Source organism: Dendrobates tinctorius, unplaced genomic scaffold, assembly GCF_039654945.1.
Source record: "Dendrobates tinctorius isolate UK_male_01 unplaced genomic scaffold, ASM3965494v1 ptg000276l, whole genome shotgun sequence".
Classification (NCBI taxonomy): Eukaryota; Metazoa; Chordata; class Amphibia; order Anura; family Dendrobatidae; genus Dendrobates; species Dendrobates tinctorius.
In genome coordinates, this window is record NW_027361943.1 from 458404 (window position 1) to 483935 (window position 25532).

The window sequence follows — 25532 nt, forward strand, 5'->3', positions numbered from 1 at the left end:
TATACAACCTTTGGGGATCTCACTGAGGTTACTGCAGTTCAGCCCGGCTGGGAACGCAGCCTCAGCGATGTCACAGCTAGTCACTGAGGCGAGCAGCTCTTTCACCAGTGGTTCTCAGCCTTGACGGACGCATCTTGGCACCGCCCAGGTTGAAAATTAATTATCCTCCAGGCATTGATTACAGTGTGGGACAGAACAACGGTAGGTGAGAAATATGGTTGTTTTTTATTTTTGGTTTATTACAGGAGAACGAGGGCTTCGGTGGAATAGGCGTTAGGTGAGTATAACTTTGTTATTTTTAAATAAAAATGGAAAAGTGTGTTTAGTCGTATTTCTAATAAAGAACTTTATTCTGGCTGTGTCTTTATTTACCATATAACTATAGATTAGTAATGGATAGGAGTCTTATAGATGCCTCTCCATTAATAAGCCGTGGGCTTGATGTCACCTGAAAATGTAAAGGTGACATCAACCACACAAATATGAACCCCACTTGCCACCGCTACAGGGCAAGTGGGAAGAGCCAGACAAAACACCAGATTTGGAGCATCTAATAGATATGTCTTTTATGGATGGCTGCAGGCTGCTATTTTTAGGCTGGTGGGGTCCAATATCCATGGACCCTTACCAGCCTGAGAATACCAGCCCCCAGCTGTCTGCTTTAGCAAGGCTGGCTGTCAAAAATGGGGGGACCCCATGCCATTTTTTTAAATTATTTATTTAAATGATTAAAAAACAGCGTGTGGACCTCTCTATTCTTGATAACCAACCTTGCTAACGCTAACAGCTGAGGGTTGCAGGCCCCAACTGTGAGTTTTGCCTGGCTGGTTATCAAAAATAGGGGGGAACCCACGCAGGTTTTTTTTTTAAATTATTTATTTACAGCGCAGCAGCGGCTGATGAACACTCCAATTCCTCTGCTCCTGCTGGCACTGTTACTAGCGGCAGCAGGTGTCGGATGATGGGAGCGGTAGTCCCATCAGCTGACACCAGTGACTGGAGGTAAACTTTATACCTCCGATCACAGCTGAGCGCTCACGCTGTCTTTTGACAGCGTGGGAACTGCAGCTCTCTAACCGGTGGGGATTGTTTCTCCGACGATCAGAAGCGTTATTTTGCGCGCTGTCATGCACTGTATGTTCGAGCCCCCCCCATTCAAGTGAAAGGTTGTTCAGGTCCGCTCTGCTGGATGACAGGCTGTATGGATGCATCATGCAACCATGCAGCCTGCCATCTACCTGTAGTGGAGCTGACTGTGAGGTCACATCCTGCTATCCTTGACTTTTCTGCAGTAAATATGCTGCAATAAGTCAACCTGCGTTTCTGCTGCATTTTTTTCACTATCTATTCAAGTCAATGGGTGAAAAACTCTGCAAAAATGCTGAAAAAGCACTGAAAGAAGAGACATGCTCTATGTAAAAAAAAAACGCTATAAAGCACAAAATCCTGATGACAAAAAAAAACAATGTGAGTGAATGAAACTTTGGAAATCTCATAGGCTTTGTTGGTACTGTAAAAAGCAGCTGAAAATTAGCATAAAAAATGCAGCCAAAACGCCCAGTGTGAACATACCCCAAGATTCATGGTAACTTCATCATGTGTCTCACATTAGTAACTCCAATATGCCTTGCTTAAGAGTTAAAGGAAATCTGTCACTCCCCCGGGACGTAAATGACCTATTAATATAGGCATACAGGTCATAGAAATATTACACTAGTCCTACCTACTGTATATGCCTTATATTAATGGTCTTGTTGCTGAGAAATGTTATATTCTTTTATTATGCTAATGATTTCTTCCAGGCTCCTGGCATACGGTGCCTGGAAGAAATCCCTGCCTCCGGTCTTCATTGTAACACTACCCTCTCCCATGCACATCAATTGTGATTGGAGGGGACGGTTTGGTGGGGTCAGGGTTAAGATAAAAGGAGATGAATGGGATTGTTATCTCCTCTTGCTTCCTAGCAAACAGCTTCTGCAGATCTGGGATAATAGGACAAGGAGCCATAGAATCATAGCGTTGGAAGGGACCTCCTGGGCCATCTGGTCCAACCCCCTGCTCAAAGCAGGATTCGCTAAATCATCCCAGACAGATGTATGTCCAGCCTCTGTTTGAAGACTTCTATTTTGAAGGAGAACTCACCACCTCTCATGGCAGCCTGTTCCACTTATTGATCACTCTAACTGTCTCCTCCCATTCAGTTTCATCCAATTGCTTCTAGTCATTCCTTGTGCAAATGAGAATAAAGATGATCCTTCTACAATGTGACAGCCCTTGAGATATTTGTAGACAGCTATTAAGTCTCCTCTCAGTCTTCTCTTTTGCAAGCTAAACATTCCCAAATCCTGCAACCTTTCCTCATAAGACAGGGCTTGCAGACCGGTCACCATTCTGGTCGCTCTTTTCTGAACTTTCTCCAGTTTGTTGATGTCTTTTTTAAAATGTGGTGCCAAAAACTGGAAACATTATTCCTGATGAGGTCTGACCAAAGAGGAGTAGAGGGCAATAATGACTTCACGTGATCTAGACTGTATGCTTCTGTTAATACATCCTAGAATTGCATTTGCCTTTTTTGCTGCTGCATCACACTGTTGACTCATATTCAGTCTGTGATCTATTAGTATATCCAAGTGTTTTTCACATGTGCTGTTGCTTAGCCCTCTTCCACCTATTCTGTGTATGGTTTTTTCATTTTTATTGCCCAGATGTAGTACTTTGCATTTTTCCCTGTTAAAAACCATTGTGTTAATTGCTGCCCACTGCTCCAGTTTATTTATATCTTTTTGAATACTCTCTCTCTCGTCTCTAGTGTTAGCTATCCCTCCTAGCTTTGTGTCATCAGCAAATTTAATCAGTTTACCCTCAATTCCTTCATCTAAATCATTGATAAAGATGTTGAACAATACAGGGACCAGGACAGAGCCCTGTGGTACCTCACTTGAGACATTCTTCCAACTGGATGTGCAGCCATTAACGACCACTCTTTGGGTCCGATCACTAAGCCAGTTATGAATCCACCTAACAGTTGCCTTGTCCATTCCATACTTAGTCATTTTTTCAATAAGGATTGTGTGAGATACTTTGTCAAATGCTTTGCTGAAGTCAAGATATACTATATCTACAGCATTTCCCTGATCCACCCAATCAGTGATTTTGTCATAGAAGGAAATTAAGTTAGTCTGACATGACTTATTAGTTACAAACCCATGCTGACTCTGTTTAAAGTCTTCACATGCAGGACACACTTCAGGGGCATAGACCGCGCTGAAAAATACCGGCGCATGCACAGTACCGATTATATGCTTTGCCCACAGTTGGGCAAAGCATACTGCACAAGCGCTGGAGGCCTTTTCAATCCGCAAGCGCAGAAAACTATGGCATCTGTGATATTCACAGATGAAGATTACGTTCAGCAAGCCGAGGAGGGGGGGAATAAGCCCCGCCCATTGGACTGGACCGCGATGATTTCCATACATCTCCACCAAGATAAAAAGGGTATTTATGCATCAAAGGTGCAGAGTTGGGGGATCAAAAGTCCTAATAGAATCCTTATGGGACGCACAATTGGGTTATATCTTTACATGATATCACTAAAAATGGGTGACAAATTCCCTTTAATGACTTCATTCTTATCCAGGTACTTACATACATGTTGTATAATAATTTGTTCAAAGATCTTTCCTGGTATAGAAGTCAGACTCACTGGCCTATAGTTGCCTGGGTCCACCTTCTTCCCTTTTTTGAAGATAGGAACAACATTTGCTCTTCTCCAGTCTTCTGGGACTTCTCCTGTTCTCCAAGAATTTTCAAAGATTATGGAGAGGGGTTCAAAAATTTCTTCTGCTATCTCCTTCAGTACTCTGGGGTGTAATTCATCTGGACCTGGAGACTTGAATTCATTTAGATTAGCTAAGCGTTTCCTCACTATCTTTCTGTTTATAGATATCCTGGATTCTTCTATTCCCTTAATAGGACAGTGAAGAACGGTTGATGATACATTTCCTTTCTGAGAGAAAACAGATGCAAAATAGGAATTTAAAAGTTCGGCCTTCTCAACATCCTGTCTTACCATTTCATCATTTTCATCCTGTAAAAATCCTACAGCATCTTTGACTTTTCTTTTACTTTTGACATCTCCCCAAAATCCTTTATTATTGCTTTTGACATATCTTGCAAGCCTTAATTCATTGCCATCTTTAGTAATCTGATTCGTGCCCTGCAGGTTCTGCTGACAGCATTATATTCTTCTTTAGATATGCTTTGAGAATTTCATTTTTCAAGATTTCCCATCCTTCCTGGACATTTTTGGCCTTAAAGATATCCAGCCATTGGATCCCTCCAATTCTCTTTCTGAATCCCTTAAAATCTGCCTTTCTGAAATCTAACCTTGACGTCTGAGGCTGAGTTCACACGTGGCGGTTTTTTTGCGTTTCCGCGGCGGTTTTAACCGCGCGATTTTGCCACGAAAACGCGAAAAATAAGCATCCCATGCATTCCTATGGGATTCCGCAATGCTGTGCTAATGCTGCGGTTTTTACCACAGCGGAATCGCTTCGCGGTAAAAAACGCAGCATGCTCATTAATTTGCGGAATCGCGGCGATCCCGCACCCATAGGAATGCATTGTTCTGCTTACTTCCCGCATGTGGCTGTGCACACCATGCGGAAAGTAAGCAGAACAATTGCGGATGGTACCCACGGTCCGGAGGAGAGGAGACTGTCCTCCGGGCTTTGGGTACCATATCCCTGCAAAAAATAGAATTTAAAATAAAAAATATTGTTATTCTCACCTTCCGGCGTCCTGCGCAGCATTCCCGCCTCTCTCCACGCTCCCGGTCCCAGTAAGACTTTGAGAAAATGCCCACGATGGCGTCCGTTCTCGCGGGATCGCGAAGTCTCGCGGTCATTCACGCGACGTCATCACGAATAACCGCGAGACATCGCGATCCCGCGAGAACGGACGTCATTGTGGGCATTTTCGCAAAGGATTACAGGGAATGGCTGCGCGGGACGTCAGAAGATGAGAATAACACTATTTTTTTTTTTTTTACATTCTATCTTTTACTACTGATGCTGCATAGGCGGCCTCAGTAGTAAAAAGTTGGTCACACTCGTCAAGCACTATGTTTGACGAGTGTGACCAACCTGTCAATCAGTTCTCCAAGCGATGCTACAGATCGCTTGGAAAATGCTAGCATTTTGCAAGCTAAATACGCTTGCAAAATGCTAGTTTTTCCACGGGAAAATCACGGGAATTTAAAATGCGATTTTCCCGCGGAATGGAATTCCAGAATTCTCGCGGTAATTTCCGCGAGAGTTCCGGTACGTGTGCACTTAGCCTGAGTCTTCACAGGTCTTCCTCCTCTAGTTATCCAAAATTTTAAAATAGCATGGTCGCTACTTCCTAGGGACCCAGCCACTTTTACCTCTTCAACCATTTCCTCCCTGTTTATAAGGATTAGATCCAAGGTAGCAGTTCCCCTTGTTTTCTCCCCTACCTTTTGAAAGATAAAGTTGTCAGCAAGAGAGGATAAGAATTTCCTTGACCTGTTAGTTTTGCCTGAGAGAGATTCCCAACAAATGTCTGGATAGTTGAAATCTCCCATGACAACTATGTCATATTTTTTGGAGAACTTGGCCATTTGTTGCATAAAGAGTTCATCCATATCTTCAGCTTGCACAAGCGGCCTGTAGTAAATGCCTTCAATGGTGTCCTTTCCACTGTTCTGTTCTGTCCTTGTATTCTTACCCAGACAGTTTCCACAGAACTCCCAGTCTCTGAAGCTTCAATCTCTGTGCAGATATATGCGTTTCTAACATACAATGCGACACCTCCTCCTCGTTTATCAAGTCTGTTTCTAGCAAATAAGTTGTATCCTTCTAGCCTTGTATTCCAATCCTGTGTATTATCCCACCAAGTTTCAGTGATTCCAATGACATCATATTTCTTTTCCTGTGTTAGTAGTTCCAATTCTCCGTGTTTGTTGCCCATGCTTTGTGCATTAGTATAGAAACATTTTAGTTTGTGATTGGTTTCTCTTTCTCCAATATTTTTATTATTTAGATTCTTTTGTCTTTGTTCTTCCTTTCCGCTTCTAATAGCAGAGTTCTCAATAGCATTTGTCAGGTGTATGGCTTTTTCTGGCCTTTTACTTCCGTTCCCACCATTGTTCTAGTTTAAAGCTCTCCTGATGAGTGTAGCAAGGTGACTTCCAAATACATGTTTTCCAGTCTTCGTAAGGTGCACCCCATCTCTAGCAAGTAGTCCATCGTATAGGTAATTCACTCTGTGATCCAGAAATCCAAATCCTTGCTGACGGCACCATCGACATAGCCACTTGTTCACCTACAGCATCTTATTCCACCTCCTTGTTCCATGGCCATCCACTGGGAGGATGGAAGAGAAGACCACCTGCGCTCCCAGTTCTTTCACTTTCTTACCAAAGTTTTCAAAGTCACTGCAGATGGTCTCCAGGTCGTTTTTTGCTGTGTCATTTGTCCACACATGTAGTAGCAGGAATGGGTAGTCATCTGTAGGTCTGAAGAGTCCTGATATCCTGTCAGACACATCTTTAATTTTTTCACCTGGAAGACAGCACATTTCTCTTGAGGTTATATCTGGTCTGCAGATAGCGGCTTCTGTTCCTCTCAACAGGGAATCCCCCATGACCACCACTCTCCATTTCTTCTTCACAACATTTTTCTTTCTCCATCCAGGAAGATTCTGAAGGTGTACAAGGTTGCTTATCCTGATGTATTTCTTCATCGTTCTCCTGCGTGAGAACCTGGTACTGGTTCCTGAGCAGTATGCGTGCTGACTGCCTCCCTATCCTCCTGCTTCTCTGAGTCCCATGCTTCCATTCCTCTGTTTCTTCAGGTGCATTTCGAATTTCTTCTCTTTCTGTAACATGAAGAGATAATTCTGCTCTGTCTAAGAACTCTTCACTTTCACCTTCATGCATGTAGCACTTTTTTCAATGTGAATTTTGCACATAATCTGTCTATTACATGAAACATTTTATTATAATTTTTGCTATCTATCAAACAATAAGTTTTTGCTTACATGAGTTTTATGGTGTTTTCCTGTCATATTTTCTGATATGGTTTCTGGTCTGTGTATTATCGTGGCTAGAGTTGAGCGAAACGGGTCGAAAAAATTCAAAAGTCGCCGACTTTTGGCAAAGTCGGGTTTCATGAGACGAAACCCGACCCTAGGATGAGGTCGGCCACGAGGTCGGCGACTTACGCGCCAAAGTCGCGTTTCAAAAGTTTGTTTTGCGCTCTTTTTCAGCCAATCAGGATCCACGGACACTGTGGGCAACGTGATGACCTAGGCACGGGTCACCACCATCTTTCAGAAGGGCATGCAAGTGATTGGCTTGCTTTGGTGGGCGTCACAGAGGGTATAAAAGGGCGTGCACGCCGACCGCCATCTTACTTCTGCCGATCTTAGTATAGGGAGAGGTTGCTGCTGATTCTGTAGGGAGAGCGTTAGGCAGGGAAGAAGACAAAAAAACTGCTTCTGCTGCTAGCGATTTGGCCTGCACAACACACAAGTCACTGTGTGTGCAGTGCAAGGGGAGGCTATATTGTGGTGTATCAGTTGTGTTGGTTGTTGGGCTGCCTTTTAAGGCTTCCTGACACGCTGGCATTGCTGTTTACCCACTGCTCTGCAAACTGCTTTTTTAAAAGCAATCCAATCTCCCTTATCCTCTAGTCACTTTTGTCACAGCTGTGCCATCGAGCGTGTCACATAGCGCTCAGATATCAGTGGGCCTCACACAATCCACAAGTGTCCAGTGTCCAAAAGTGTACGCAGAGATTCAAAATCTCCATTATCCTCTCGTCACTTTGGTCACAGGCAGCTGTGCCATCGAGCGTGTCACATAGCGCTCAGATATCAGTGGGCCTCACACAATCCACAAGTGTCCAGTGTCCAAAAGTGTACGCAGAGATTCAAAATCTCCATTATCCTCTCGTCACTTTGGTCACAGGCAGCTGTGCCATCGAGCGTGTCACATAGCGCTCAGATATCAGTGGGCCTCACACAATCTACAAGTGTCCAGTGTCCAAAAGTGTACGCAGAGATTCAAAATCTCCATTATCCTCTCGTCACTTTGGTCACAGGCAGCTGTGCCATCGAGCGTGTCACATAGCGCTCAGATATCAGTGGGCCTCACACAATCTACAAGTGTCCAGTGTCCAAAAGTGTACGCAGAGATTCAAAATCTCCATTATCCTCTCGTCACTTTGGTCACAGGCAGCTGTGCCATCGAGCGTGTCACATAGCGCTCAGATATCAGTGGGCCTCACACAATCCACAAGTGTCCAGTGTCCAAAAGTGTACGCAGAGATTCAAAATCTCCATTATCCTCTCGTCACTTTGGTCACAGGCAGCTGTGCCATCGAGCGTGTCACATAGCGCTCAGATATCAGTGGGCCTCACACAATCCACAAGTGTCCAGTGTCCAAAAGTGTACGCAGAGATTCAAAATCTCCATTATCCTCTCGTCACTTTGGTCACAGGCAGCTGTGCCATCGAGCGTGTCACATAGCGCTCAGATATCAGTGGGCCTCACACAATCTAGAAGTGTCCAGTGTCCAAAAGTGTACGCAGAGATTCAAAATCTCCATTATCCTCTCGTCACTTTGGTCACAGGCAGCTGTGCCATCGAGCGTGTCACATAGCGCTCAGATATCAGTGGGCCTCACACAATCTACAAGTGTCCAGTGTCCAAAAGTGTACGCAGAGATTCAAAATCTCCATTATCCTCTCGTCACTTTGGTCACAGGCAGCTGTGCCATCGAGCGTGTCACATAGCGCTCAGATATCAGTGGGCCTCACACAATCCACAAGTGTCCAGTGTCCAAAAGTGTACGCAGAGATTCAAAATCTCCATTATCCTCTCGTCACTTTGGTCACAGGCTGTGCCATCGAGCGTGTCACATAGCGCTCAGATATCAGTGGGCCTCACACAATCCACAAGTGTCCAGTGTCCAAAAGTGTACGCAGAGATTCAAAATCTCCATTATCCTCTCGTCACTTTGGTCACAGGCAGCTGTGCCATCGAGCGTGTCACATAGCGCTCAGATATCAGTGGGCCTCACACAATCCACAAGTGTCCAGTGTCCAAAAGTGTACGCAGAGATTCAAAATCTCCATTATCCTCTCGTCACTTTGGTCACAGGCAGCTGTGCCATCGAGCATGTCACATAGCGCTCAGATATCAGTGGGCCTCACACAATCTACAATTTTCCAGTGTCAAAAAGTGTACGCAGAGATTCAAAATCTCCATTATCCTCTCGTCACTTTGGTCACAGGCAGCTGTGCCATCGAGCGTGTCACATAGCGCTCAGATATCAGTGGGCCTCACACAATCCAAAAGTGTCCACTGTCCACAAGTGTGTGCAGAAATTCTAAATCTCCCCTGTCCTATAGACACCTTGTACCTTGTTTTACATTGCTATATAGTTTGTTGGATTTTGTCTACATTTCTACCAAAAATGAGGAAGGCTGGTGGAAGAGGCCGTGGAATTGGGCGGGGGTTGGCAGCTGGTAATGATGGTGTTGGTGGTGGATCTGATGGTAGTGGCAAGAGCAAAATAGGACCGAATGCAGGAGGTGCTGACCCTGCGTCATCGTCTGGCTACATAAGGCCTCGAACGCTTAGTTTTCTAGGAGTTGGCAAACCGCTTTTAAAGGCAGAGCATCAGGAAAAAGTTTTGTCTTACATTGCTGACTCAGCCTCCAGCTCTATCGCCTCCTCTTCTTCAGTTGTAAAAAGTAAAAGCACTGAGTCGTCATTGGAGGCTCATGTTCATGAACCACACCTTTCCTTGTGTCCTTCACCCCAACCAAGATTGAAGGATGACGCAGGCCATACTACTGATTACTCCATGGAGCTGTTTTCACATACCATGCCTGGATTATCAAGTCAAATGGTGAATTACCAAGGCCAAGATGAATCTGACATGGAGTGCACTGATGCACAGCCGCTGATGGATGATTCTGCTGGTACATTCACTCAGAGCACTACATTGTCCTCGCAGTGTACAGAGCCAGATTTTGACCCTGATGAGACTCAGGTGCCCCTTCCCGCACTCTATACCACCATACACGGTGACACAGAGAAAGGTGCACATGACATAGAAGAGGAGGTGATGGATGACCCAGTTGTTGACCCAGATTGGCATCCATTGGGGGAAGAGGGTGCTGCTTCCAATAGCTCAGATGAGGAGCATCCACAGCAGACATCGACATCGCAACAGCTGTTATCTGGCAGGCCTGGAGCACTCCAAAGACAGGTTCCAAACATCAAAAGAGTTGCTGGACAGCTTGTCTAGAGGGTCAAAAGATCACAGCGTGCTAGGCCGCAAAATGTCTGCCAAAGTAGGAAGAGTGCAGTGTGGCACTTTTTTGAACAAAATCCTCATGATCAGGCCAAGGTTATCTGTAAGAAGTGCGCAAAGACCTTTAGCCGAGGGAAAAATCTGAAAAATTTGAATACCAGTTGCATGCTTAGACATTTAACCAGCATGCACTTGCAAGCGTGGACACAACACCAAACCTCAAGTGCCACATGTGCAACTGATCACAACGAAGGTAGTCAGCAACGCTACATTGTTTCCCCCACTGTAAGCCCACCGGTTAGCACAGCAGCAAATGTTGAGGTGTCGTTGCAAGGCCACAGCAGTCAGGGAATCCCACTGTTATATCAACGAAAGACTGATTCTAGGCCATCAGAAAGAACACCAACTCCATCACCATCATCAACCCTCTCTCAGTCCGCCCTGTCCACCGCTACTTCCACCATATGCAGCTCTCAAGTCCAGCTCACCCTCCCAGACACTATGAGTAGGTCAAGAAAGTACTCAGTCTCTCATCCGCGTACACTGGGTTTGAACGCCCACATTGCCAAACTAATCTCGTTTGAGATGATGCCCTTTCGGTTGGTGGAAAGCACAGCTTTCCGCGAACTCATGGCCTATGCAGTACCACGCTATGACCTACCCAGTCGCCACTTCTTCTCTCGCAAAGCCATCCCAGCCCTCCACCATCATGTGAAAGACCGCATTGTCCATGCACTCAAGCAGTCAGTGAGCGGAAAGGTGCACCTCACAACTGATGCATGGTCCAGTCGGCATGGCCAGGGCCATGGACGTGTCCATCACTGCGCACTGGGTTAATGTGGTGGATGCAGGGTCCACAGGGGACAGCGGTGGTGGGACAGTGCTGCCTAGCCCACGGTATAGGAAACAGTTGGCTGTAGGCGTTCGACCCTCCTCCTCCTCCTCCTCCTCCAGAAGCGAAAGCTCGTCCACAGAGCGCAGTCGTACGAGCACTCCATCTGCAGCTGCCACTGTTGCACACGATGTGTCCCCCTATCGAGCAGCTAGTGGAAAGCGTCAGCAGGATGTGTTGCAGATGATGTGTTTGGGCGACAGACACACCGCCGAGGTGCTGGCCGAGTACTTGAAGCGACAAACTGAGTCATGGCTGGGCAGTGTACATCTTGAGGCAGGCAAGGTAGTTAGTGATAACGGCCGTAATTTTGTGGCAGCCATAGCCCTTTCAAAACTCAGCCACATACCTTGCTTGGCTCACACTTTGAACCTGGTGGTGCAGTGCTTCCTCAAAAATTATCCGGAGTTAACAGCCCTGCTCCAGAAGGTGCGAAGACTGTGCGCGCACATCCTCCGGTCGCCTGTACACTCCGTTCGTATGCAGAAGCTGCAGCGATTGCTCCACCTTCCCAACCACCGCCTCATTATCGACATTGCAACAAGGTGGAACTCCACCCTGCACATGGTGGAGCGGCTGTGCGAGCAGAGGCAGGCCATAATGCATTTGTGGGAGGATACACGGCCAGGCACTTTGAGAGCAGACATGGAGTTGACAGGCGTGCAGTGGTCGAAGCTGAAAGACCTTTGTAAAGTCCTTCAGTGTTTTGAGGAATGCACACGGCTGGTAAGCGCAGACGACGCCATCCTAAGCATGAGCATCCCACTTATGCGTCTGCTCATGCAAACTTTGATGCACCTTAAGGAGCAGGCGTCTGCAGCCAATGTTGATGAGGAGGAAGAGGAGGAGGGAATCCTTGATGACATTCAGCCATTGTCTGCTCAGGGACCTCTCCTGGACGAGGTGGAGGAAGAAGAGGAGGAGGAGGAGGAGGATGATGGGGTTGATTACTTAGGGGAGGAGGATGCATCTCGTGGGGCAAGTGAAAATGTTGGCGTGGCAAGGTCTGGTACAGGGTTTGTGCGTGACTGGAGGGATGTGGATTTGCCAGAAAGTGCTCCTCCAACCAGCACTCGCAGTGCATCATTGACACCGGGAACATTGGCCCACATGTCAGATTATGCCTTGCGGATCCTAAAAAGGGACCCCCGCATTGCCAAAATGATGAACGATGACGACTACTGGTTGGCCAGCATCCTGGATCCACGCTATAAAGGCAAATTACAAAACATCATGCCACAGGAGAACCTTGACCTAATATTGGCTAATAAACAAGCAACTCTGGTAAATCGGTTGCTTGAGGCATTCCCAGCACACAGCAGCGGTGATGGTTCTCACACAAGCCGTACAGGCCGGGGGCAGCTTGGCAGAGGTGTTCGTGGTGCACACAGCAGAAGTGGCGTTGGAGACAGGGGTTTCATGACAATGTTGTGGACTGATTTTTCAAATACCGCTCACACAACTGGTAATACTGCATCGATGGAAAGTGACAGGAGACAGCAGTTGTCAACTATGGTTACAAACTACTTTTCCTCCCATATCGATGTTCTCCCACACAGGTCATTCCCCTTTGACTATTGGGCCGCTAAACTGGACACCTGGCCTGAATTGGCCCAATATGCCTTACAGGAGCTCGCTTGCCCAGCTGCAAGTGTGCTATCGGAAAGAGTCTTCAGTGCAGCTGGATCAATCCTGACAGAAAAAAGGACCCGTCTGTCAACCCAAAATGTGGATGATCTAACCTTCATTAAAATGAACCACGCATGGGTTTCCAAGGATTTTGTCCCACCTTCCCCTGATGACACATAGGGTGACAGAAAAATGGCTTGCTTTGGTCCACCTCTTCCTGGTACTTCACCTATTTCGCCTTTTGCATCAGCTGAATGTCCAACATCAACATATGCCACTTTCTAAAACTCCCTAACTGTGCTGCCTCCCCCCCCATGGCCGGGGTAACCACCTAGCGCACGACACCGTGCGAGTGCCGTTGCCCTGGACAGGTGGGTAGGCCGACTCTTGGGCGCGGGCACTGGCACAGGGTCCCTCATAGTGCAATCAAGTGTCTCTGACGGTGGTGGTGCACACCCGCCGTCAGACACACCGCTGTACTATGAGGGGCCCAGTGCCAGTACCGACGCCAAAGAGTGGGCCCCCCTTGCTTGGGCAGGGCCCCAGCATTTGCAATCTTTACCTCTCCCTGCTCCTCCGCTGTGTAATCTGGGCCGTCAAATCCATACTGTGCCTGACACCGTCTGAGCCTGCCTCCTGAGACATATATTTTGAATGTGTACGCTATCCATACATGTTATCCAGGGATACGGTACCCTTTCTAACCTTTGTGCAATCACGTGCAATCCATACTGGGCCTAACACCGTCTGAGCCTGCCTCATGCTGTATAGACATATATTTTGAATGTGTACGCTATCCATACATGTTATCCAGGGATACGGTACCCTTTCTAACCTTTGTGCAATCACGTGCAATCCATACTGGGCCTAACACCGTCTGAGCCTGCCTCATGCTGTATAGACATATATTTTGAATGTGTACGCTATCCATACATGTTATCCGGGGATACGGTACCCTTTCTAACCTTTGTGCAATGACGTGCAATCCATACTGGGCCTAACACCGTCTGAGCCTGCCTCATGCTGTATAGACATATATTTTGAATGTGTACGCTATCCATACATGTTATCCGGGGATACGGTACCCTTTCTAACCTTTGTGCAATGACGTGCAATCCATACTGGGCCTAACACCGTCTGAGCCTGCCTCATGCTGTATAGACATATATTTTGAATGTGCACGCTATCCATACATGTTATCCGGGGATACGGTACCCTTTCTAACCTTTGTGCAATGACGTGCAATCCATACTGGGCCTAACACCATCTGAGCCTGCCTCATGCTGTATAGACATATATTTTGAATGTGTACGCTATCCATACATGTTATCCAGGGATACGGTACCCTTTCTAACCTTTGTGCAATGACGTGCAATCCATACTGGGCCTAACACCGTCTGAGCCTGCCTCATGCTGTATAGACATATATTTTGAATGTGTACGCTATCCATACATGTTATCCGGGGATACGGTACCCTTTCTAACCTTTGTGCAATGACGTGCAATCCATACTGGGCCTAACACCGTCTGAGCCTGCCTCATGCTGTATAGACATATATTTTGAATGTGTACGCTATCCATACATGTTATCCAGGGATACGGTACCCTTTCTAACCTTTGTGCAATGACGTGCAATCCATACTGGGCCTAACACCGTCTGAGCCTGCCTCATGCTGTATAGACATATATTTTGAATGTGTACGCTATCCATACATGTTATCCAGGGATACGGTACCCTTTCTAACCTTTGTGCAATGACGTGCAATCCATACTGGGCCTAACACCGTCTGAGCCTGCCTCATGCTGTATAGACATATATTTTGAATGTGTACGCTATCCATACATGTTATCCAGGGATACGGTACCCTTTCTAACCTTTGTGCAATCACGTGCAATCCATACTGGGCGTGAGAACGGCTGGCGAGCTGTTAAGCAAGCTACAGCACCTGTCCAGACAAGTACAGGGATTCCCTAGCGAGGAGACTTATTTGATTGTTTTCAATGTTGGGACAGCAATTTTTGGGGCGCACTATACTCTGGAGAATGATAGATGGGGCCCACCATACACTGGAACATTCCAAAGGTGGACATCAGACACTGGAGCAGCATTTACAGGGCCCATTATACACTAGAGCATTAGAAATGGGGCCCATTATGTTTGGAGCATTATTTGGGCCCATAAGACAGTGGAGCTTCATCCATGGGGACCAACATATACTGTAGCATTATGTGGAGCTCATCATATACTGTTTCAAACATTATATGGGACCAATGATTCTGTATGGAGAAATAGATGGGCCTCGTCATGAGATGTAAAAAGTGAGGTATTTTTCATTGTACTATACCGCTATTTATCTGCCGTATCGGAGCATGATGAGTTGTGGTATGTGTTAAAGGGGCGCTCTTTCGCCCAGGGCACATGAAAACCTGCAGCCAGCCCTCCCCCCCCACAACTTTAGCCAAATAACACCCATTTTTCAGTGCGTAACTTATATTATGAAGTTAATTAAGGTTGACAAGCTTAAGTAAGAAGAATTGATGCTTTTGGCAATCAAATGGGCACTGTTGGTGTGTTTCCTGTCCTCCTCTCACTGCCGACTTTTATTCCCCATTGACTTACATTGGGTTTCGTGTTTCGGGACGACCCCGACTTTTCCCTATAATCGGACGATCTTGCTCGACCCGACTTTTGGAAAAGTCAGGTTTCACGAAACGAAACGCGACCCTAAAAAACCAAAAGTCGCTCAACTCTAATCGTGGCATTTTGTGCATATTCCCTGGTTTATTTTATGTATTGAGTAAATAATAAATTTTGAAGAAATTTTATTATCATGCTTTTTGCCTCTTTTTCTGCCATTTACTAATGGTAGTTATGGTTTATGAATAATTTTTGAGGTGGTATTTATACATCTTGGATGGTTTTTTGATATTATTAGGGGTAGCAATCCAGTAGCTCTGGCTGACGGGATGATGTGGGATATTATAGTGAATGTGGCTATGTGGAGTAGGCGGGGCTATACACTCAGCTTTATATATATAGATATAATCAGTATAATTTGTTATAACTAACCGTAGTTAGTTACTATGCCCAGGCAGCGCCGGGCTCTTCAGGTAGTATTTAATAAAAGGCTGCTGTGGCTATTTGACCCAAGTCATAATTACATAGTTATGTAGGTTGAAAAAAGACCTGATAAAGTTAAATTTTTTATCCACCAATTGTACATTTTATCACTAATTTAACTATAACCCCCAATGTTTTGTGTATTGAGGAAATCGTCCAGCCCTTTTTTTAAAGATGTTATAGCATCTGCCATTACTACCTCTTGTGGTAGGGCATTCCACAGTCTGACTGCTGTAACTGTAAATAACCCTTTCCTAATTAGCTGCCGTAATTACCTTTCTCCCACCCGTAATGAGTGCCCCCTAGTCCTCAGTATGGTCTTTGGAAGGAATAAGTCATGTGCCAGTCCTTTCTACTGACCACACATACTGTATACATGTAAATGAGATCTTGTCTGAGGTGACTTTTTTCTAACCTAAACAAGCCCCACTTTTCCATCCTCTCCTTATACGAGAGGCCTTCTATCCCTTGTAATAATCTACTTGCCCGCCTTTGAACTGAGTCTATCTTCTGAATATCCTTTTTAAAATTTAGACCCCTAAACTGGATCCAATATTCTACATGTGGCCTCACCAGTGATTTATAAAGGGGTAACAATACGTTGGAATCACGGGATTTTCTCTTTTAATACATCCTAAAGTCTTGTTTGCTTTTGTGGCTGCTACTTGACATTGAGTACTGCTGTTCAGCTTACTTGTAACCAGACTACCCATGTCCTTCTCCTGTTCTGTAGTCCCAAGTATACTCACATTTAAGGTATATGCAGCAATAGGATTATTTTGTCCTAGGTGCATTGCTCTACATTTAGCAACATTAAAGGGAACCTGATTGCAGGACTGTGCACAGTAACCTACAGACAGTCTCAGGTCGGCGCCATTATACTAATTAAAACAATACCTTGGTTGATGAAATCCATCTTGTGGTTGTCTTTATTTTCAGTTTTGAGTTAATGATCTCATGCTCCAGGGCGGCCTGTGGGGGAGGGGGTCTTCATGTGGTGCTCTGATTAGGTATTCATGATGAAGACTGCTGACAGATCACTGATCCCTCACTGACCTGCCCCCAGTTTACATAATCAATATTATGTTATTATTATATTTTAGCACCACCAGAAGATTTTATGTCTCTTTGAATGTCTGGATAGTTAAAATCCCCCATAATAGGGACCCTATTATTTGCTGAATTTTTAATTTGTTGCAGCATTTCATCCTTTACCTTTTCAGCAATATTAGGAGGCTTGTAGCAAACTCCAATTTGCAGCTTTCCATTATTGCCATCCCCATGTACATTTATCCATAGTGACTCTATATTGTTGCAGCTCCCCCCAATGTCATCATTGAGCACAGGTTTTAAGTTGGATTTCACAAAAAATACACACCCCTCCACCTTTTTTGTCTTTCCTGTCCTTTTTAAATGTACTGTAACCCTTTACATTTGTTACCAAGTCATGGCTTTCATCCACCACGTCCTATTCTGTGGCCGATATAAGAGTCTCCAGTTCACTCCTTTTGTCTGCAAGACTACTTGCATTTGTCACAAGAAGTCATGTGTTAAATTAAATGGGTGAGTAAGGCCGGCGTCACACTTACGCTGAATATGGACGAGTGCTATGTGATAAAACATCGCATAGCACTCCGACTTCTGTTAATGTATGGGGCCGCTCCCATCACCATTTTTTTCCTCGGGTGTATTCTGTGTGTGAGTGAAATCGCAGCATGCTGTGATTGGCACCGAGACTCGGCCGAGTCTCGGCTCACTCACACCCATATAAGTCTAGGGGTGTGAGTGACATAGCGCACATCACTTGGATATCATCCGAGTGCTGTGCGTTATACGCTGACCCTGGCAATCGAGGAGATGGAGAAATTGGTTTCTCTGCCTCCTCCGCTGCTGTGCTCCGATCCTCTCTGTGCGAGAGGCTCGGAGCACAGTAGCAGGACACTCGGCTCCCGCCCGCAGCAGAGCAGGAGCTGAGGGTCATTAGCATATCACATGCAATGCCATATGCTAGTGTGACCCCAGCCTAAGAAAGATGGTTGGGAGGGAGCAGTACTGCTAAATCCCTCATTGCATTGTCAAGAAGACCAATGCTATTAAAGGCTCATGATAATTTGGGCCCTGTTTGAAATATTGCATTGGGGTCCATAAGTTTCAAGTTTTGCCAATGGAGGGAAACTGTCAGTCCCACGTGTAGCTAGTAAAGCTTGCAGAAGGTAAAGCATTACAGGCTGCTTTCTTTATGAGTCATGCCAGCATTTACACAGCTTGTCATATAAAAATATTGGATGTAAAGATGCACATCACTGAATTAATGGCATTCCTTTCTATCTTATACTGACAGGGTAGCAGATCAGTTTTAAGCCAAAATGCAATACATATGCGAAAAGCACCATTTGTAATCTGTACTACAGACAAATAGACACACTAATGATTGGTTAGAAATCAATTTGCCATTTTCAATTGCAAGTTGTTGTCACTAGTCCTATAATACCTGCTTATTTATTCCTAAGGAGTCACGGTTCCGAATGTTAAGAGATGCTCTTTCGTTTGTGTCCCTGGTCGATGGATATTACCGGTTGACTACAGACTCTCAGCATTATTTTTGTGAGGAAGTTGCTCCCCCAAGATTGCGGTGGAATTTGGATAATCAGTGCCATGGTCCAATCACGTGAGTTATCTATTGATAATGAACATTTATTTTCTCATACAGATTTACTCATGAATATTGGATTTGCATTTAAAGTTGTTTCTAAAAATTCCTATCTTTCATGTTTTCTGTATTTTCAAACACTAATATAATTAAATTGATAATGTGATAAATAGCCAATCTGCAAATCACTTGATTTAAAAGTTATTGTTGTTAGGTTTAACACTGCTTTATCTGCTGCAGAACTACCCGTCCTTTGATTGCTCTTATAACCCTGCCCACACAGCTTTCCGTGTACACTGTGCATAGGCAGAAAGCAGCCAATGAGTGGTGTAGATGGGTTGTTCACGGCACATAAATATGAATAACTACATGATAGCAGGTTTACTAGTCCTCTAGTGTTAATCTCCAGCTGATAAAATAGTGATTTATGAAAACTACAGCTAGCAACTCAGTAAATAACACATTGCTGGAATCAAAGTCACTGTCTTCACATTATGCGCTTGTCACAATAGGTGACAAAAACCTGTGACAGATTCCTTTTAAAAACAACTGTAGATTGTTTCATCCTCGAAAAAAAATCCAAGATCTCTTTTTGTTCTAACTTGCTGTGCACTGCCTGTTGTCAAGTATGATCTAACGCTAGCAGCAAAGAGATTGACATAAGTTACAGAAAAGGGGGACATTTCTGTTCTTCTGTCTTCCAAACTGCATTAAAGCAAAACAAGCAGGTGAATTTTGCATTCAGGCCAAGCTATAGGAGTAACGCTGCTGCAATGCTGTAATGCTGGAAGAATGCAGATGAAGTAGAATACTACCTAAAAAAGCCATACATTTATAGAGAGTGAGAATTAGAAAAGTTTCTGTACATAAGAGATTATTTTGTGCTCAAATACCAGTTGTGACTTGATGTAGGGTGGACAGGGCCGATTCTAGCTTTCCTGCTGACTGAGGCAAAAATTATAATGACAACTCCCATTGCAGTGCAAAATGAAATTTCAGTGAATAAATGTAATTTTATTATTGTTTTTTTTTTCTTCTTACGGTACTTATTGTACTGTAAGTATGACCTGTAAACATTAGTCTCATTTTCAGTGGGATTAGAGCCACCATCAGTACATTGATACATCACCAGTAAAACAAAGCATCATTGCAATTACCATCAGTACACGAATGCATCACCAGAACCATCATCAGTGTATGAATGTATCACCATAACCATCATCAATACTGTACATAAATACAGCCATAGAACCAACATCAGTACATAAATAAAGCTCTAGAGTCAACATCAGTACATAATATCAAAAGTTCCAGAAATATGGACAATGCTAGGGACCATAATCCCAAAAGTAATGTGGGGAATTCCCAATCCAATTTAACCCCTTAGTGACGACCAATATACAACTTTACACTGACCTGCAATATAAGAGACTAGCATCCCCCTTTGGGTGACAATCCAGTAGCTATCAGGTGTACACTACAGCTGACAAGTTGCTGCATCACCCATGATCAGTGTCGGCCAAATAACGGCCTTGGAGTTTGCCAGCTACAGTGGCCTGTTCAGAAGTTAGACGCATTTAGGTGGTAATAATAAATTTTTTCATTCCTGTCATGTCATTTTACATTAATTCCTGAAATACACCTGAAGGGTTAATAAACTACCTGAAATAAAGTTGGAACATATTGAGGGGTGCTGCTTTTAAAATGGTATCACTTTTGGGTGTTTAAAATATATAGGACTCTCAAAGTAATTTCAAAACTGAATAGGTCCCTATAAAAATAAATGTTGTAAATTTCTTTGAAAAAAAATGAGAAATTACTGATACATTACAGAATGCTGTAGATAAGCCCCCGATGTCTATGCCGGCAGCTAATAGGGGATAAAAAGGGTGACTGATCCCCTTTAAGGGTTTAAAGAACACAAATGCAAGAGATGGAACCCCGAGGTGAATGCAAACATATGAAAGCCTATTATGCTAAAAATTTAACTTTGATTGGAAAGATAAAAATGTATGAATAGGCAATAATTAAATACAATAAAAAGCAATAGTAGCAGGTCAATTGATGAGGACACAAAAAATGTGACCACAGAGGAGACACATTATCATTGTAAGTACTTGGGCAGCAGACAAAAAGTGATTACACATAAGTGTCATAGATAGCTGACAAATAATATCAATCCATGGAAAAATATATACTTATATGATCTCAAAAAAGTACTCTGTAATAATACTCAATAATGATTACTGTAATAAAAGAATATATATTCGAGTCAAGTGACAAGAATACAGAAGAACACATAATGTCAAGTACAAATCAAGTCCATATATAGGAAAGCAGCAGCATCATGTAAAAGGTGATCAGTGTTTACCGATAAAGTGCTCTTTGCCTGTATTTATCAGTAGCCTCAGCAAGCATTTCCACATAGGCACTCACATTTACATAGCTCCCCAAGGAAGCCTACGCAAAATGCTCGTTGGGGCTACTTATCCAGCTGGTTCCTGTACAGACTAGAGATCCTGACCCCGCAGTCCCTAGTGGTTCCTGTGTGAGATGAGATAGCCCTAACCGCAAGTTAGAATAAGGCAACCTGCACCTATGCTGCCTGAAAGGCAGTTGAGTGCTTCACATTCCTCCTTAAGAACTGTAGGGCAGAGCAGAGTGTGAATTACCTAGAAAAGGGAAAATGTGCTGAAAAATGAAAGATCCCAGTGTGAGTAAAACAAATCAAGAAATACAAAATAAAGGATAAAGAACGTACTGTTAGATAATATGCAGCGTACTTCATAAATAGAAAAAGATCGGTGCAGAGTACAGAACAGAAACAGCAAAGAGATACACACAGCTGGAATTTCACTGGCTGACTTCTATCTACAGAAGAATGGTTGGACATGCAAAGAGATTATCACCAACAGGAAATGGCAGCAGAGGGACAGAATATAAAGCCACACCCGAAAGGTGATAGAGCAGACAAATGAAAACAACTGTCCTAAAAAGACTGCATAATAGAATCTAAACACCCAAAGAAAAAGTTGTGTCATCTGTGACTCCATGAACAGAAAAGCTGACCACAAAACACAAGCACATGACAATATGCATCTGGATCCATTTGCATTCGGATACCATCCAGTGGCTATTATTGAGTATTATTGAAGAGTTCTTTTTTAGATCATATAAGTACCATAGTTTTCAGACTATAAGACACACCGGACCGCAAGATGCACCCCAAATTTTCAGAAGGAAAATAGGGAAAAAAATTAATGCATCAAATGGGGTCCATCTTACAGTCCAAATTCAACTTACCTGGGCAGGAAGAGATCAGGGTAACAGGGGGTGTTCGGTGGTCTGGAGATGATATGACTCCCATTCCAGACTAGTGCAACAGGTTCAGCAGTGTTCGGTGGAACGGGGGCTCAGCCGACATTTTATGAAAGCCCATAGCCCCCACACATCCATTGCTGCAATGCGGTGGCCTCCGGGCAAATGGCCACCGGACATGGCACAGATTGAGATCTTGCTGATATCTCTATCTGCACAAAATGTCAGTGGAGCCCCCGCATCACCGAGCATCGATGAATACTGCCGCACCATTCTGGTATGGGATTCAAATCATCGCCCTGCATAGTCTTGACCACCGAACACCCCCTCTTCCCAGCACAGGGCTGGAAAAATCGCCCAGCTCCTGCTGCCCCCAAACTCCTGGTAAGTACATTTTATAGTTTGAAAAATACTGTATATATTTTCCATGGATTAATATTGATTGTTAGTCATCTATGGCACTTACAGTATGTGTAATAACTTTTGTCTGCTGCCTAAGTACTTACAATATTAATGCATCTACCGCCGTGTTGTCACATTTTTCATATTCTCAACAATTGACTGTTACTGTTGTTTTTTTATTATTTGAAATTGTTGCTATTCATAAATTTTGATCTTTACAATAAAAATTAATTTTTTAGCATAATAGGTCTTTATACTTTTGCGTTCACTTTGGGGTTCATAAACTCCATCTCTTGTATTTGTGTTCTCTATAAGTGCATAATTACAGCACTAGAACTCTCAGCAGTATATGAATACATCATCAGAACTATTATTACTACAGTACATGAATGCAGCACCAGATTCATTGTTACTACTTCAGGAATACTGCACTAGAACTGCCATCAGTACATGAATACTTCACCATATCACCATGATTACATGAATACTGCACTATAACCTCCATTGGTACATGAATACTGCACAAGAACCATCCTGAGCACATGAATACAGTACTAGAACCACCATGAGTGCACAAATAATATACCAGAAATACCATTACATGAATACATTATCACAACCACCATAAGTATACAAATACATCACCAGAATGATCATCAGTACGTGAACAGCACCAGACCCACCCTCTGTGCAGGAATACATTACCAGAACATCATCCGCACATGAAGACAGCACCAGAACCACCATCAGTACATGGATACAGCACCAGAGCCATCATCAATACATGAATGCATTACCAGAAACATCATCAGTTCATAAATACAGAACCACCTTCACTTCATGCATACAGCAATAGAACCATCATCAGTATATGAGCACAATACCAGAGCCACCATGAGTGCATAAAAACCACACCAGGATAATTCTCAGTACATTAGTATAGAACCAGAACCATCAACAGTACATGAATACTGCACTAGAACCACCATGACCCCATTAATACAGCACTAAAACAACCATCAACAAATGAATACGATACATGAATCATCATCAGTACATAAATACATCACCAGAACCATCATCAGTACATGAATACAGCACCCAGAACCACCATCAGTACTTATACAGTGGGGAAAAAAAAGTATTTAGTCAGTCAGCAATAGTGCAAGTTCCACCACTTAAAAAGATGAGAGGCATCTGTAATTTACATCATAGGTAGACCTCAACTATGGGAGACAAATTGAGAAAAAAAAATCCAGAAAATCACATTGTCTGTTTTTTTTTTTCATTTTATTTGCATATTATGGTGGAAAATAAGTATTTGGTCAGAAACAAAATTTCATCTCAATACTTTGTGATATATCCTTTGTTGGCAATGACAGAGGTCAAACGTTTTCTGTAAGTCTTCACAAGGTTGCCACACACTGTTGTTGGTATGTTGGCCCATTCCTCCATGCAGATCTCCTCTAGAGCAGTGATGTTTTTGGCTTTTCGCTTGGCAACACGGACTTTCAACTCCCTCCAAAGGTTTTCTATAGGGTTGAGATCTGGAGACTGGCTAGGCCACTCCAGGACCTTGAAATGCTTCTTACGAAGCCACTCCTTCGTTGCCCTGGCGGTGTGCTTTGGATCATTGTCATGTTGAAAGACCCAGCCACGTTTCATCTTCAATGCCCTTGCTGATGGAAGGAGGTTTGCACTCAAAATCTCACGATACATGGCCCCATTCATTCTTTCATGTACCCGGATCAGTCGTCCTGGCCCCTTTGCAGAGAAACAGCCCCAAAGCATGATGTTTCCACCACCATGCTTTACAGTAGGTATGGTGTTTGATGGATGCAACTCAGTATTCTTTTTCCTCCAAACACGACAAGTTGTGTTTCTACCAAACAGTTCCAGTTTGGTTTCATCAGACCATAGGACATTCTCCCAAAACTCCTCTGGATCATCCAAATGCTCTCTAGCAAACTTCAGACGGGCCCGGACATGTACAGGCTTAAGCAGTGGGACACGTCTGGCACTGCAGGATCTGAGTCCATGGTGGCGTAGTGTGTTACTTATGGTAGGCCTTGTTACATTGGTCCCAGCTCTCTGCAGTTCATTCACTAGGTCCCCCCGTGTGGTTCTGGGATTTTTGCTCACCGTTCTTGTGATCATTCTGACCCCACGGGGTGGGATTTTGCGAGGAGCACCAGATCGAGGGAGATTATCAGTGGTCTTGTATGTCTTCCATTTTCTAATTATTGCTCCCACAGTTGATTTCTTCACTCCAAGCTGGTTGGCTATTGCAGATTCAGTCTTCCCAGCCTGGTGCAGGGCTACAATTTTGTTTCTGGTGTCCTTTGACAGCTCTTTGGTCTTCACCATAGTGGAGTTTGGAGTCAGACTGTTTGAGGGTGTGCACAGGTGTCTTTTTATACTGATAACAAGTTTAAACAGGTGCCATTACTACAGGTAATGAGTGGAGGAAAGAGGAGACTCTTAAAGAAGAAGTTACAGGTCTGTGAGAGCCAGAAATCTTGATTGCTTGTTTCTGACCAAATACTTATTTTCCACCATAATATGCAAATAAAATGAAAAAAAAAACAGACAATGTGATTTTCTGGATTTTTTTTTCTCAGTTTGTCTCCCATAGTTGAGGTCTACCTATGATGTAAATTACAGACGCCTCTAATCTTTTTAAGTGGTGGAACTTGCACTATTGCTGACTGACTAAATACTTTTTTCCCAACTGTATTTATCACCAGATTCACCATCAGTACATGTATATATCACTAGAACCATCATAAGTACATGAATACAGAACCATAACCATCATCAGTACATATAGACTACACCAGAACCATCTAATTACAAGAATACAGCCACCATCAGCACTTGACTATAGATCCAACATCAGTGCAAGAATACAGTACCAGAAACACCATCAGTATATGAATAAAGTACTACAGCCAAGCCAACGTTAGTACATGAATGCAGCACGAGAACCATCATCAGTACATGTATGCATCACCAGATTCATCATCAGTACAGGTATGCATCACCAAACTTAAGGGAAGGTGCCGTCAAAGATTTTTTTTTACAATTGTAAAAATGTAAAGTAGTAATGTTTATTTTTTTAAAAAAATCTATCATTTGTTTTTAATGAACTAAAATATGAAAAATAATTTA

At 43.7% G+C, this 25532-nt stretch overlaps 1 protein-coding gene across 1 annotated transcript in view; it reads left to right on the plus strand.

The window, feature by feature from the left end:
• Window positions 1-25532, plus strand: part of LOC141072555 (tyrosine-protein kinase JAK3-like) — a 635207-nt gene that overhangs the window by 190126 nt on the left and 419549 nt on the right. The window contains exon 8 of the mRNA XM_073559823.1: window positions 18502-18659. Within this exon, the coding sequence (XP_073415924.1) occupies window positions 18502-18659 (158 nt within the window). The remainder of the gene's footprint in view (window positions 1-18501; window positions 18660-25532) is intronic.